At 42.8% G+C, this 16,380-nt stretch overlaps 1 protein-coding gene across 1 annotated transcript in view; it reads right to left on the reverse strand.

Moving 5' to 3' along the window:
- Positions 1-16,380, reverse strand: part of FRAS1 (Fraser extracellular matrix complex subunit 1) — a 175,063-nt gene that overhangs the window by 87,847 nt on the left and 70,836 nt on the right. The window contains exons 8-15 of the mRNA XM_074154995.1: positions 15,644-15,727; positions 14,909-15,010; positions 14,614-14,805; positions 10,329-10,422; positions 9,676-9,710; positions 8,605-8,752; positions 6,176-6,319; positions 5,721-5,855 (exon numbers count right to left, since the gene is read on the reverse strand). Of these exons, the coding sequence (XP_074011096.1) occupies positions 5,721-5,855; positions 6,176-6,319; positions 8,605-8,752; positions 9,676-9,710; positions 10,329-10,422; positions 14,614-14,805; positions 14,909-15,010; positions 15,644-15,727 (934 nt within the window). The remainder of the gene's footprint in view (positions 1-5,720; positions 5,856-6,175; positions 6,320-8,604; positions 8,753-9,675; positions 9,711-10,328; positions 10,423-14,613; positions 14,806-14,908; positions 15,011-15,643; positions 15,728-16,380) is intronic.

The raw sequence follows: 16,380 nt of genomic DNA on the forward strand, positions 1-16,380 counted from the left end.
TGGCTCTTCTTTCTCTTCTTGTTTACTCCTGTAAGGACCCTGGGCATCCTGTACCCAAAGAGTCTTACCCCCAACTCCTACAGCAAGTGCCGCCATTATCAAGCACATCTAGTTGTGGCTGAACCACAAGACAATGAACACCAAACATCCCATCCCAAGGTAAAGATTGTGCACACTTTTCTGCTACAGTCGATAATTTCCCTTGCTGATAAAAAGCTGCATCTCGTTCCAGCTTGGATGATTCTCAGGGCACGTCTAAACTTGAAAGTTAACTGCAGAATATGAGTTCATGCTGTAAATTCTTAAGTACTGAAATGTCCTCACTTCACCTTCCAGATGCGAGCGCTTTGCTCCTCTCTGAGCTCACTCTAACTTTCAACATATTTTTGAAAAAGTGGGCACCAGGACCTGGATCCTCTAACTACAGACTTCCCGCTGCACAGCTTGACCCCCTTGCTGTTAAACCTGCCTCAGTATGTTGACATATGGACATACCCAGTTATTTGCAAAGTTCTCAAATCCTCTCTGGAGATGCTGCTCCTTTCCAAGAGACACTTTTCTCTCCTGGCAGCCTGGTCTCCAGACTCCGTTTTTAAACAGGTTGCCTTGCTGTATTAGAAAAGCACTTTTGATGAAAGCCAGGTCAGTTGGGCAAATGTGCTTTGGCTTCCACAATGCATCATGTGCTGCCTGCACTAGACCAAGTGCTCCCGAGCACATCCTCACCACAGTCTCTTCTCTCAAGCAGCTGCCTCAAGCTGTCCTTCTTTGTAGGTCAAAATAATGTCTTCACCTTCCACCAGCACCACACATTTTGCTGGATGTAAGTCTACCATAAACAATACCCAGGCTGGAAAGGTCTTTGCCATGGCTGGACCAGCATCTCATCCAGCTCTTCTCTGGAAATGGTGCCCAGCAGTATTGTTCCTCTGCCACAGTCTGCACACAGTTGTTCTGCTGGGCTTTTGTCACCACCACCACTATCCCTGCCCACAGCCAATTGTAGTGCGAACAACCCTCCCTCCCAGCATGCCTTCCCTTCTAGCTCTAGCTCTGGCTCTCTTAAGCCTTTCTACGGGACACATGGCCATAGGGCTAACAGAACAGCAGACAGGCCAGCCCAGCCCAGCCCTCTCCCTTGTTCTCTGCTGCCAGAAGAAACTCACCACAAACATTACTCACATACTCACAGCCACCAAGAAAGGGAGTGAGACAAGAAGAAAGGGTGTTTTAGACAAGGTGGGCTAAGAGCACTCCCAGTGCCATACTTCTAGTGGGGAAACCTGTAATGCCTACACTCAAGTCAGATAATGATACAAACCAGCACTATCTGCAGGCTGGAGGAGTTTAAGATCTTATTTCATTCCCTCTATCCAGTTCCCAGTTGGCTCTCACTGGCCCTTGGCAAAGATCCTGCAAATCTACTCCTGGGTATCACAGCAGCTTTCAAATCTTCTAGTGAGGCAGCTGTTATGATAAAATCACGTCTTCCTAGATGGGGGATGACTTCTGTGGTATCTCAGCTATGGAAAGGCTACAGTGAGAGAAGTAAAGATGAAGTACAAACTATCAGAGGTCTTCAGACCTTTTGAGAAGCTGCAGTGAATTTGGCAAACTGATACGAAACAGATCCTCTGGACTCCAAGCTGCTAGACAGAGACCAGGTCCAGATGGCTTCTTTGAGACAGAGAGGGAGGGGATGTAAGTAGCAGAGTTTGCAAGAAAGGAAGGAGAGGAGAAAGGATGCAATCTGATTTTTAGCAAAACAGCCACATTTAGCATGTGGAAGCAGTGCAAAAAAATCCAAGTACAGGATCAGTAACAATTTCCTCAGGTGGGCCAACAAACAAACATGCTTGCAGCAAGAGACTCAGCTCTGATGTGCTGCTCCAATCACTAGCGCTGCTCTGGAAGTCCTCCCCGGGAACAGGCTCCACGGACCCCTCTGACACAGCCGTTTCTGCATGCAAGGTGGCAAGCACCTCCAGGAGTTATCAGCTGCCAGTCTCCAGATGACAAACACGCACAGCCTGATTCATGCTTCTACAGATACAATCCTCCACTTCTCGTGCTCACAGCGACAGGCACCAGGAAATTTATTTTTGCGTCTTGAGGACTTCTTTTGTCACAAGTCCAGCAGCTACTAAATCCCAGTCAATATCTCCACTCTGCCATCAGACAGTAAAACTGCAGCTGGAGTTGTAAGCAATGGACCCCCAATCTGTAGGACCTGGGTTTCTACAGTTGGATCAGCAGCCCCAGCCCATTCGTGCCCTGTGTTCATTCACACTCAGGCATACTCTGCCCGCAGAAGCTTCGGCTCTTTCAGTGCTGGATCACTGCCAGACTCAGCAGCTGCTCCTCGCCCAAACAGCCAAGTCACCAACTCCACTGGAAAAGCAGGGGAAGAAATGGAAGCATTCAATGAGCCACTGTCAGCTAAAACATCTTTGCCTACAGCAACTAAACAGCTGTGTGAAAATAAATCAACAGTTCCCTGCATCACCAGGGAACTGGTTTTACCCTTCCTGGCTATTTTCAGTTTGGATTTGTAGGGCCTGTTTTGCATTGCCTCCTCCCTTCAGTGTGGACACCGGACTTGTACGCAAGACCCTACAGCTTTGCCAGAGAAGGAAAGATGTTCAAAAGATGCTGCTGAAGGGAAGATGTTCAAAAGAATATAGTTGACTTTCCAGTTGCAATTACCCTGCCTCTACTGACACGATGGTATTCATTAAGCTGCTGTAACATGTCTTTCCAGAAAATCGATGTCAAACAGACAAAAACTTCCAGGGTTTCACGTCTTGGTTAAAGCAAGAGCACTCCAGTGGCTCCTGAGCCAATGGGTCTCTGCTCTATTAGGAGCTGTGGGGGTGTAATGTAGGAGTCACACAGAAGTGACACAAGCCCAAGCTTTTAGAAGATGAGAGGTCCTGCAAAGTGATGTTTCTGTTCTTTCATGGTTGACCAGAAAGTCAGAGAATCAGTTAAAGATCCACCAAACTGTCTCTTATCTGCATCAGCACAGGTATAACATTCCCAGGCTTGATGCCAGCAGGAGGGCTAATGCAAATGGCATCCCAGCAAGAACACAGTAAGAAGTCACTGCTTGGTTTTGGGAAAGCACAGATAGGATCCAACCACTCTGTGCCACATGGTACCATTAACCACTTCTAACCTGCCCTCCTCACCATGAGCTGGGCAAGCTCAGCTTAGTCATCTTCAGTCATTTATCCTCAAGGTGAGCCTCCGCAGCTAGATACAGCAGAGAACAACAACAGGTCGTGAATAAAAATTGAAGTGCTTTGCTAGAGAGTGAGCTGGGTCTGTTAGTGTCAAGTTACACATTTCAACATTTGCATTTTGGGAGATCAAAGCAGAAACATTTGAGTTCTGCCTAGGCTTTTGAATAATCTTGAAAACATAAATAATTGAGTTAGAAAAATGCAGTGAGAGCCCTGAACACTGCAAGTCCTTCGAGCCCTTCTGTTCTACCAGGCAGACATCTTTTATTTTTGCTTCCCTTTGCTCTGCCTTTGGTGAGGCATTTCTTAACTGTTTCTACGGCCTGTTTCTGACAAGGAAGACTTCATCTACCACTCTGCTCTAAGCCTGATAACAAACTGACCCATGATCTTTAAACACACTGCTACATAACCAAACCTATTGCCTTTTATTCTCAACTTTATTTTCTCTTAATGGTTTAATACTTTAGAGAAGCAGGTGGAAGGCCGGGGGCAGGAAACAACCCTGGTGTAAGATTAAAATAGGGCAGAGATCAAACAACTGTATTCCAGAATTCAAAATAGATTCAATTAGACCGGATGCTATAAACAATGAACAAAAGGAAAGACTAATTCACTGTATTTTGTTATAATGCAGACAACGTTTCAACAATAGGATGGAGTAAGAAACCTGGTCTTACAGGTCTTTTTCATCTCCAGAACTAATTCCTCAAGAGGGACTTTACTGGAACTATAGCAATTAACACAGTCTAGTTCATCCTTTTTGTGATTTTGGAACACACTCATTGTAGATGTTAAAACCATTATGAGAAAAATATTTCTGAACAGTCTAAGGCTCGTCTGGACAATCAGATTAGAGATTTGTAAAAATAAAGAGGATACAAAGGAAGAGTGAGTGGCAATGAATTATGGACCGTATCTGAAATTTAAGATTTTCTCCACTGGTTTGACTTTATGCAGAAAATGCAGCCAGGCAGAACTAAAGCAAATTGGTTTAATTCCCTTGAGGAAACAGGAAGAAATTTTCCCAGCAACTTTCAGCTACAGGCATGCGTGACTGCAAATTTGGATGGAATGTACAATCAGTAATCTACAAACCAGTAATAAAATGAAATATTAGCTTTTCCCTACTGCTTCAGCAGTATATGGACACTGCCAATTAAAACACTAGGAGCAGGTGGAAAGGAAATGGTAAAATAAAACCAAATGAAGTAGAAGATTATTTGATACTTAAGTCTATAAATTCTTTTGGACTGGGTCTCTTTTTTCTATTTATACATGCACAATGGGGCCCTAGTCTATAGTCACTGCTGGAGGACAGAGGTTTTTCAGACTTACAAAACCTGAAATGAATGGTCAGCTCTTCAAGGAAAACCACTTCAGAAAAGGAAGCTGGACTTACAATCTGAAGTGCTTTCCCCTGAAATCTGCCAAAAGCCCCAAGCCTGTATTTAGTTTTAAGTAGGAAGGCTAGTTCCAAAGGAATTAAAGAGATGGCTCAAGAAGTTAAGCATTTGCTCCACCCCTTTGCTGAACCAGAGCTACAGAAATAATTAGAAGCCTTCTAAAAAGGCCAACATCAAGAGGAGAGAAGTGTTACCTTTAGAGAGAACTATTAAACTGTCATGATGAAAAAGCAGCTGCCTTACAGTTTGGGAAAAGTACAAGTATTTCAAAGGAGCAGGGGAAGCTCATAAAAGCACCATCATAGTTCCATCAAAGAGAAAACTTTAACTTCCCAATCTTATTTTCAGTCTTTCTAATTGCTATGATATAGGATTTAGACTTATCTCAGTGTTTTATAGAATTACTAATTTACTTCGTAAATACGCTTCCTGAGAACAGTTAGTCCAATCAACTTTCAGGAAGAGCGCACCATATGAAACAAGTGAATGGCAAAACAAAGCAAAAAACTTTTCCAAAAGGTATTTTCTGTGAGCTTTTCTGAGTCCTATCAATCCCCCATCCCTCCAGGCAATTTTCCACACACCTCAAAGTACCATCTCCTGAAAAGTCTGGCATTAGCACTTGCAGCTAGTCTGCGCTGAACTCAAAGAAAAACCCAAGGATCAGATTGCCAGACATGGCTCAGGGTGTTACATCCTTAGTAAAATTAGTGCATACATCCTGCTCTGTACCCTTAACAGCACAAAAACCACAGTCACATTTCCAAAACAGAATTCTGAATTAAAAGAGGACGGTGGTGAAAAACTGCAGTGTTCAAAAGCAGAGGGTTTTAGACCAACAGAACTGATATCGCTGGGGAATTTTAATGAATATTTCCCCAACCAGTAATCAATTTTACACTGTATGACTTAAGTCCTCTGTTCACTCCTTCCTTTACTCTAGGGTGAACATTAACACCTATGTCAACAGCAGATCCCTCAACACAGAGTATATCTAATAGCTTGGGTACAGCTTTTGTCTGCTCTTTGGCTACCACAAAACATTGCAATCTTTTTTGCTTTGAGTTACCTGTGCAGAGGAGCTGATCCTGAAAGTATCCCTTCCCACACGAAGTCACACACTGCCCGTTCTTCATTAGCAGGGATGGCTGGCACGAGGAGCACTCAAATCCATTGGTACAGGCTGAGCATGTTTCATTGCAGGCTTCCAAGAGAAAGAATAGGGAAGAAAGATGTATTAATCCCAAATGCCTTGATGCAGCAAGACTCCCCTGTTCTGATAAAAGAGACAATTTTGCCTCATTTTGACAAAAGATTTTGAAAATTTGCATTTTTTAGGGGCTTCCACCTGAAACCTCTTGAAGTCTTAAGCCTGTGGTTACTACTCAGTATGTGCCCGAATGCTTTTCCAGACAAAGCCTGGCACTCTCTTTATAATAAGCCTGTGGGATTCTACAAACAAAAGCACAGCACGCAACAGAGAAGACAGTCATCTGACAGGGTATAACCCCTTGCAGAAATTACCTAAGCAAGTACCCCCATCCTGGTAGAAGCCCAATTCACACATCTCCACACAGCGCCCATTCTGCAGTTGCCTCCTGGGGTCACGGCAGGCATTACAGTGATCCAAGGACAGAGAGCAGGTCAAACAGTCCGGGTGGCACTCAACTGGCACAAAGAGAAGACACAAAGGCAATGACCATCATCAGTGGTTTCAGTTAGGAAGGCACAAAACAATGCATACTCCGAAATCAAAGTGAAATTCATTGCTTATTTCTGTTGGTGGTTCAAAGTGTGTTATTTTTGGAGTGTTTGGTTTTTTTTTTCCCCAAGATCACATGAGAGGGGCTAAATATTATATTGTTGTATTCTAGTATGTGAGAAGTTATTACACAGATTCTGATTTTCTAGACTATTGGTTAAAAGGATATTCATTGTCCACATGGTTTCTCAGCAATAAAAGTCACAAATCATAAGGAATTAATGGTCCGAAACAACCTGAATTTGAGCTTCCTTCAGTCAAACCCTGCAATAAGACTGTTTGCATGCCAAGTCAGAGTACCAGTGGCAGACCGCTCTCCCTCCAGTCAAAAGCTTTATGCCACAGCACCATAGCAAGTATTTTCTGACCACAGGTATTTTCTCAAGTGGCATGGCTGCTCTCCCTACAGATGCCAAGAGAAGGACTACTTTTGCTTTACTACTGAGCTACTTTTGCTTGCTGGAAGAAAAGATGTCAGTTCCTTCCTGACAAGTCAGCAAAAAGGATCCCAATGCTGAAAATGCTCCTTCATTTACATTAAATAAACCTGCAAGTTTCCAGGCAGATGTATCCAAGGAGAGAATCAGGAATCAAGAGCTACAGGACATACAGTTGAAGATAACAGTGAATCCACCGTCATAAAAAGGAGGAATGAATAGGAGGCTCTGTCTCTATTAATTTCTTTCCAATAACTTTCCAAAGGTATATACAGCCCCATCCTTCCAGTCTGACAATGAACTCACTACTCAGAGAGGTACAGAATGGACAATTTTTCTCTATATACAAAAAAATTCCCTCTGCACCAACCCAAATGTTCTCAGTCAGAGGTCACATTTGCTGGTTTTCACATAAATACAGCTATAGTTAGGGCTATATGCTTTATATCGGCTGAGAATGAATGGCTTCTCTCTGCCTGCTTCCCCCGGCACATCTCTGAGAGGCAGCAATAAATTTTTACTGGCTTTAACGAAGCAGATACGATAGGGACTGGTGCTCTAGGCTCACAGATTGAACTGCTGCAGGCTGGATTTTACATTTCTTTCTCATTCCATCCAATACAACACAGAAAAAGACAGAGGGAAAACAACAGGCTTCAGTAAATGAAATTTCCATTTACCTTTTAGGACACAAAAACGCAAGTTCCTGTGTTTTCCAAAACGCTACCATTACAGAAGCTAAATGAGGAGGTCAGATTGTCAAGGGTAACGAGTACACAGTAGGCTATCTTGACAGGAAGGCGTACAGGGCTGAGAGCACTTTATTATCTGTCCCCTGCTTAGGAGCCTGTGCAGATACCGTTCCCTTTTGAAAATCTAGGATAATTTTATCTGAACTGTCCCAAAACCCATTTTCCTCACTTTTCAATTTGTAGTGCTTTGCATTTTTATTAGCATGCAGTAAATAACAAGCTTTAAAACATTAATATGGCAAATGTGCCATGGCACTCTTGCAAATGACAGCATAATTAAACTGCGAAGCTATTTTCTTTTTACTGAGATAAAACATTAACTGGAGCACTCTGATAAAAACAAAGTTATATGATTGCAACAAGAAGAGCTACCAATATGAAAAATGAGGAAACCACAGCTAAAGCCTACCAACTATGAAATGTAAATCAAGGAGAACTACAATATCCTGGAGAAAAATGAATTTATATGTAAAATTAGCATATAAGCTAAGGCTATCCTAGTCTTTCCAAACAATTATTAACTGGCAGCAATTCAGCCCAAGGTGAGCTTGTGGCATAACAGTGTAAGCAGGTTCTTTCTTATTTCTACTTCCAAGAAATAATCAGGAGCCTATAAATTCAAAAACCCATGTCAGGATTCAGAAAGGAGCAGTCCCCTGCCTTATAAAACTCACGTTGAAGCAAAAAGAAAAAGATAAAACATTTCCAAAACACCAATCTCAAGGAGAAACTCTTTTGCCAAAAGAAAGCTATCATTCAAACCAGGGAAAGTCAGGGGGAGCCTTTGGATGGAGCCCTAAACCTCTCAAAGAACCCTAATTAAATTATAGGGAAACCAGCTAATTAGCAACTGCAAACCAAAGACAAGATAACATTCAATGCAGGTAGCAGCGAGGGCTGCAGGGATCCAGAACGTGCCCCATGCTAGAGGTGCATGTGAAACACATGCTCCCACCCAACACAAGTGACGATGGTACGAAACAATGATCCCCGGGTCCGTACCTGGCTGGCAGTGGGGGCAGCAGTCATCCTGTGCCCCAACAGCCAGGCTGCCTGCTGGGCAGGGTGGGCAGGAGCGCTGGAAGCAGGTCACCTCCGCATCCCAGCATTCGCATTCTCCGCACGGCCCATCTTCCCATTTCTCTCCGTTCTGCAAAAGAAACGCCGAAGGGCCAGCATCAGTAGTGAAGGGCAGCCTGTGCACAAAGTGGTTTTGCCACGCACAGAAATCTCTGGGTAAACTGCAAGGCTACATCAGTGCTAGCAGTAAATTAAACATTCCTGGGACTGTTTCAGTGTGGAGGCCTGCCGACACGGGATGGCGTGCCTCTGTACCATTAACCCTCTTGCCCTCTTTGCCTTTCCAGAATAAGGCAGCCTGCAGAGCACCTAGGCAGAAGAGTTCTTGGCCTGTGAACACCTGAACACATTCCCTCTCGGCACAACCCCTGAAGCAGGGGTTTTTCAGTTAGCAGTAAGTCCTTTCTACTTCTTCACCTCCCTTCGTTTTCTCTGACTCAGCATTTTCTCCTGTCCCCAAATTTTGCTGCCTCACTTGTCCACTTCTTTTTCACAGCCTGCTAACAAGCGCTTGAATTTGCTCTCTATCTGAACAGATGGATACCCGTGATCTGTCCTCTGTCTGAATCTATCTCTTTGCATAATGACCTTTTTGTCACACTAAATCTATTTCTAACCTTCACAGCATTTTATTTCCTCTCCTCCTCTCTTCTATTGCCTTGTTTTCCATCACCGAGGACTGGCTGAAACACCACAGAGATGAAGAGGTATCATCGGCTTTCTTCAAAACCACCCATTGAACCTGACACCTGTACTTTTACTCATCGATGGAGGGAAGAGATCTTGCACCCGCTGCTCCCCTCCTGCGATCTCCATCCCTGGCTTTGCTCAGAAGGCCACCGAAGCTGTCCCCAGCAGCTGGGGCTCTGCTGGCACCACATGAGGAAGTCAAAAGGCAGAAAAGAGAGAACAAGGATTTTAAATGCCCGTGACATTTTCGTGCCAGTTCCTCTCTTAAAAGGGATAAAGCACAAACGGGATTAAACCTGACACCTTAATATGTTTTACCTCACTTGGGTTAGAGAGATCTAAGGAAGGAAAGGGAAGTGTTTGCATTAAAAAAAACCACAACAAAAATAGTATGAAACTTCCAATTTCTCACATCTGTTGGCAAACAGCAGTGATTAGCTCCAGTCCTCATCTGTCAGAGCAATGAAAAGTCCACTATATTGGCATATTTCAACCAAGCTAGTTGATGTTTCCTTTCTATTTAACTTCAGGAGGAAAGTTCCTTGAAAATGTTTATAAAATAATGGACTCCTGTTGCAGTAAAAATTACAATCAGTGGGATCCATAGCTATATGTTGCCACAGCTCTGTAGCCTTTACTTTATAGGATTAGTCAGGCATCTTTAACTCCATGAGATCTGCAGGAAACCTATGAGTATGTAGATTAAATATTAAAGGGAGATGATTGATTATACCGCACAAAGGAAAGCAAGGCAAACTTAAACTCTGCAGCAGATGCATACATTATAAACAAGTGCGTTCTGTAAATTGTCAAAGCAACCTGCAGACAATATTAATAGATTATTTTTCTGCTACACTAGCAAATAATACTCTTCTTAGAACTTGAGTAGGAGAGTCAATTTCTCCAAACCTTCACAAGCAGAACTCACGACTACATGCTCCAAAGTACCAGGATACTCACAGCTTTGGTATGTTCTTTGTAAACACAGTAACTATTGCTTGAGATACATTCAGGACAGCACTTCCCATCTAAGCGAATTAATTCTTCACCCTGTGAAAAGAAAGGTTGCAACAATTCAAATGGAAACATCATCACCAAAAATACTGTGGAATGCAGAGGCAGAACAGCTCTTGCCCTGGAATGCAATCTTCAATATCTAATTTCACCTTATCTTCTCTCTATCCTACTTCATCTCTGTAGGTACAGTTTCAAAAATGTGCTTAGTGAATACTGCAGTTGCAGAACAAACCACAGAAAAGGCCACAGAATTCAGTGATAAGGCCATTACTCCACCCCTAAATCCCACAGAGAGACCCCCCCCAATATAATCCACTGCAAGTACAAAGAATAGGAATGCCATATTTTTATTGTAGATGACTAGGATTTTACTAGACCACTGTCAAGATTTCAATGCATAGAAACTTACCTTCATTTTGAATGTTCTTTTTTTTTTCCCCAAGAGAATTTCAAACCACATTCTCTATTTATCCCAGACGGAAAAACCTTGCTCTTTGTTACAACTGTACAACTGCACAAAATCCACTTAAATAACTTCAGTTTGAAGATAAGAATTTAGCAGCAGGAGATGGGAGTAAAGTGCCCTAATTCATCACAAGTTTTTGTGCCCAAGTGAAAGCTGAGTATTTAGAAAAGAGGGAGACTCTGTCACAGGGAACCAGGACACAGTTCAAGAGAAACAGCTTTGATTTTCTGACCTGAGTAGGTTTTCTCGACCAGATTCTTACACACCGTAAACATAGGCGAGGTAATACATACTGGTCAGAAAACAGACATATGTATACAAAACCACTACTATTAAAAAGTTACAAATGAATAACTAAATTAGATTTGGTCCTGATCTGCACTGAGCACTTGTTTAACCTATGCCCATTAAATCAAAAATGTCAGTGTTAATCCCCCTCCCAAATCTCAGTGGGCATAATCTTCGTCACTTTGCAACCGGGCTGATCATTTACCTGTGACAAACAGAGAAGTCATGACTGCTTGTTAAATGTCTGCAAGGCGCTCACATACCCAATGAAATCACACAGCTCACACTGGTTTCCATTTCAGCGTGTTGCTGCTTTCTTCTGATGGCTCACAAAATTCAGCCAAGTGCCAAGTTTACCAAATAGCTTTGCTGATTTACACACTGGGCACCTGTGCCACCAGTCACTGCAGGACATATTTCACTGTGCCACACTGGCACGCTCACCAATTTGTGTATGTGAATTACTTTAGACATAGATAGGGCCATGACAGCACTGGTCACTGTGAGTTTCACCAAGGTAGAACAACTAAGCCAGGCCATGCTCTGGCAACCCTCATGCATTTCTGAGAATGGGTAAGAGAGGAGAAACTGTATGGTTCTTAGTCATGGAGGACCACACGCAGCCTAAACCCCTCTCTGCTAATTCTATAGATTTTTGCTCTTAAATCTTCAAAATGCCCTTGACAGTGGTTGGATCCCATGTCACTACTATGTACTGTAAACTATCCCATCCCCATCCCTGCCCACGTCCCCATCTACCCACAGAAACACACACTAGGAAATGGTGTATAGCCATGGAAAATGGCCTGCCTAGCCAAAAAAAAAAAATACGAAACCGTGCTGTTCTGCCAAGAGTCAGAAAAGGGAGAAGTTATGTGAGATAACTTGTGGCTTTGCTGAAGAGAGATTAATCAAATTCCAGTTGAGAACATTGAAAGGCCGTGATGGACTGGGAGGCAGAAATGAGGAAAAAATGTTTTATGCCTTCTCTCTCAAACACATACACACCTACATCCACATGCACCATCCGTAACTCTCAACACCCTGGCTCCATTTCTTCTAAATATCAGAAAGACTTCTGCGGCTTAGGGGCTGTACGGTAACCATGCAGCACCCTGCAGGCTCTCCCTTAACCGATTCTGTAGTTTCTAGGGCTGGCAGGGCTGCCAGCAGAAACGCTCCATTGCCAACCTGCTCGGGTAGGCTGCAGCACCCACGACCCATCCTCCTCTGAACATCATCATGAGTGGCTTACGTAGCTGGGGTGCTGGCAAGTCCTCCAGCAGGATTATTTGATGATCTGACAGCTTGAGTGGTTTTGGTTGAGCGCACCCACATCCATAGCTATCCCAGCCTGCCACATAACTTGTATTCCTAGCTCATCAGTAACCTGCTGAAAATGGCTTTTAGAAGATTAGGTCAGAATCACCAGACACTTTCATTTGACAGTTTGCTGGACAGGTTTGTTTGAAAGGGTTTATAAGCTAAACCTCTACCCTACCCTCACGTAATGCTGCTATACTATGTCGAGCTGTCTAGGATTTGTAGTTCGTATCTGTGGCCTCATTACACTTTAAATAGGACGACGTGACCAGAAAATTAATAATGCCTTAATGAAGAGATGGATCCAAATGCTCCTAGCTTCACATCAGCTCTGATGCAGGTGCCTAAAAAACAGACCTGCAACTCAAAATGGAAAAAGCAAAGGAAAAAGGAAATCTTGTATTTGCTTTTTGAATAAATATTTTGTTGTCATTAATTAATACACACCTTATACTATTGAGGTAAACTATGACTGAGCATAACTTGAGGAAGCTAGTTTATCTTAAGGAAAGCCATGCAGAATAATAAAACCTTGGGCAAATACCTTCTATCAAGTGGGACCATAACTCTTGTCTACAACAAAGGGCAGTCGTCCTCCTTTTGCCCTCCTAGCAATCATGTTTCATTCAATTCAAAATTGCAGCGGTTCATACTCTGACAAATAATACCACTTTTTTAGATTCTCAGGCTTTTAGATGGGTGGTTACTTGCGAGAGCCTGAGTTTGAAAAATTGAGAGACGAGTGATAATGCTGCACACTTTTTAACTCCCCAGTTTTGAACCCTACACATTAACATCTTCAGCTATTGTTGTGTAAAATATCCCTGGCTTTTCTGAATAATGGATTCTTTGTCAGTACCCAAGATATGAGCATGCATATTAAATAATTCACCCTGCTGAGCCATGACAGTATGCCATCATCATCAGTGTAAATGATCCAATTTACAGCCATAAGCATGCAGGAAGCTGACTGAAACAGATGCAAGCGTACAAGATTTTATGACAACCACGATCTTCCACCCAGCAAAATCCCTCCGTGCAGTTTAAGGTTAGAGGATCATCAGCAGTACTACACCAGTGACAAGAGTTTGGGTTCCACACTCAATGGATTTTTGCTATTTATGGGGCAGAATCTCAGATGAAGAAGCACGCGCTTTTATTCCTAGATACATCCTCTCTGCATGATCATCACTTGGGACACCGTGTGTGGATTCTCACTTTTTTGAACACTCATTAAAACAATCTAATCCAGTGAACCCATTATATCCAGGTTTTGGCTGGACTTCAGACACAACACAAGGGTGCTGCTACTCAAGATTTAGCACGCAGGCGGTCACCAGAAAAGCATTGCCACTGAGAGAGAAAACTCAGAAGGCTACAATTCCCTCCCTTCTCTTCACTGACACTGTGGGCTAGTAGCTATAAAGCACATATTAGCCCACCAATTAAAACAGATGTAGTGACAAACACCACAGAAGTCTTATCCCATTGCAAAAATGCAATTCAAAAAATACTTGTCTGTGAGTGAAGCATTCAACCTGATCTAATGCACTTTTCACATCCACTATAGAGCAAATGTAACGTAACCTTGGGGGGAGATTTACTTTTGGAGTAAACAGCGCTGGGAATAAAATGCCTTACCAGCTTCACTCCCATGCCAAGAATGGCACGGAAAAAAAGGAGAAAAGTGGAACCCCAACTTCCATATCCAACTACCTTACTGAAGTCCCCTGTAGCATACAGAATGAAAGCAGAAGGAACATTTCTTAAACTTTTAACTACCTCTGACCTGTACGTCTCTCCCCACGTTCAGCTCCTGGTAAAGCCGGTGGTCACTGAAACCTCTGGGTGTCTGACTCTCCATTTTAGCAGGCAGACAACAGTGTGGGAGGGAATCCAAGTTAAATTAGTCACTGATTCACACTGGCTTGCTTCACAATACAAGTCTACTGAGCACTTAACCTTCAATGGAAAATCCAAAGTTTACTTTCCTTTCCTGAAAAGTGTTTTTGAGGTAATTGCACAAAACAAGCTCTGAGAGATGGGCAGGTTCCTTAAGTGTCTGAAGATGTCAGTCGAGAAAAAAGGGGGAAAAACCAGTCAGAAGACTTGACAGATACACCCTGAAAGAATAAAATCTTTCTTACCTTGGCACACTCCACTGTGGCACACTCTGCTTCCTGGCAAGTGACTTGCCCTTCATCACACATGCAGAAGTCACAGCGAGTAATATTCCACATCTCACTGTGGTACCTGACAGTGCCATCATACAAGCAGCTTCCCTTGGAAGACACACACTCCTCACAGCACTTCCCAGGACGCTGCAATTTGTTCTCCCCCTACAAAACATCAGCAACCATTGAGCAGGACTGTCTGAACTCGCTGGTATGGGCACAGTGACATGTGCAGCCAGGAGATCAGAGGTGAATGATTTTTAACTACCTTCTCACAGTTAATAGAGTCACAGGTCTCTCTCAGACATCTGACCTCCCCTCTGTGACAAGCACATGCAGTGCAGGCATTCTTTTTCCACTGTTCGCCATGCTGTTCAAAAAGAACATGTATGTAATTGTTAAGCACTCTTCATAAATAACTGCATTCTTCCCAGAAATCTGTGCTGCTTATGGAATATGATGGCTCCTTCTGCATGTCTGCATCTGGTAATAAACTTTTCTTTAAAAAAAGCTTATCTCTACATGATCAGCAAAGAGGAAGAAGAGGTATGACGTCTAGATGACACTGTGGTGTGTATTTCTCATTCACTGTAAGCTAGTGACATTGGTAAGGCCTTAACTACTACTCTTAGCAAAAAATAATCATCAACAGAAAATCCCACCTACATACATTCATTAAACAATGCATTAAATTAATTCCAGATGATACAATGGAAGCTATAAATACTTTGACCTTCACCAGTGCTTTCTGCTTCCTCCTTCAAAAAAGTGTGACAAGAAAGTGCCTAATCTGCTTCACCCTGCAAACTACCTTTCTGCTTGCCAGCAAATTCTTATCTAGTCCTCATTTCTTTCAACTCTTCTGGCTTTCCAGGAAGAAAAAAAGCAACAGTTGTACTAACCTATCAGGGCTGGCAGAAAGGCTCATGTCACAGAGAAGGGAAAGAGAACTGTGCCAGAACATGTGAACAACTGCCTTTCAGTGTGGCTCATCAAAGGTTACCTGGTACACTCTTCCCGACACCGAGCAGGGCTTTGGAACACACTCTGGGCAGCATTTTCCAGGAGGCATAACCATAACTTCATCCTAAACAGAAAGCAGGAGAGACAGGTAAAATAAGAGGATGAACAGTTAACATGGGGCTCAGCATCACTGCCTGGAATTCCAGGCGTTTAGTATCTGTGTGATAACCCACAGTCACTCAAGGCTTCATTTTGGCTCCAATATCTGGAAGCAGGCTTCACAGCACGAGATCAGTGGAGAAAGCTAGACAGAAAAATATTTCCTTCATCTCATCTTCTAGGCTTCTTTGGATGGCAATTGAGGTCCAAATACATAGACAGGTATATAGATGTGGTTAAAGACAGACACACGCACACATGCATAAGATGAAGTACATATATTCAGGTACACAGATATAAAGAGAAAGAAAAAGTATATATAAAGCTACGTAGAGAAGCACAGTAAAGCATGAGATGGAGGAGAGAAGAGGTTGTTTTCCTGGTACTGCCACATTTTGAGGCTTTGAATGTGTGATTTACACTCGCCATCTCTCAAGCATTTGCACTGCTTTAGTTAAATCCATACAGCATAACTGTCTGTACGGGTGTTAAATCATGCTTAAAGCTGGATTACCTTAATTTAAACTTTTTTATGACTGATTTAAATCACATTGGAATAGGTTGGCACTTCACATCAATATAACAGTTCCTGCATGCCTCAACTCCAACCATCCAAAA

This window comes from Numenius arquata, chromosome 10 (assembly GCF_964106895.1).
Source record: "Numenius arquata chromosome 10, bNumArq3.hap1.1, whole genome shotgun sequence".
In the NCBI taxonomy this organism is placed as follows: Eukaryota; Metazoa; Chordata; class Aves; order Charadriiformes; family Scolopacidae; genus Numenius; species Numenius arquata.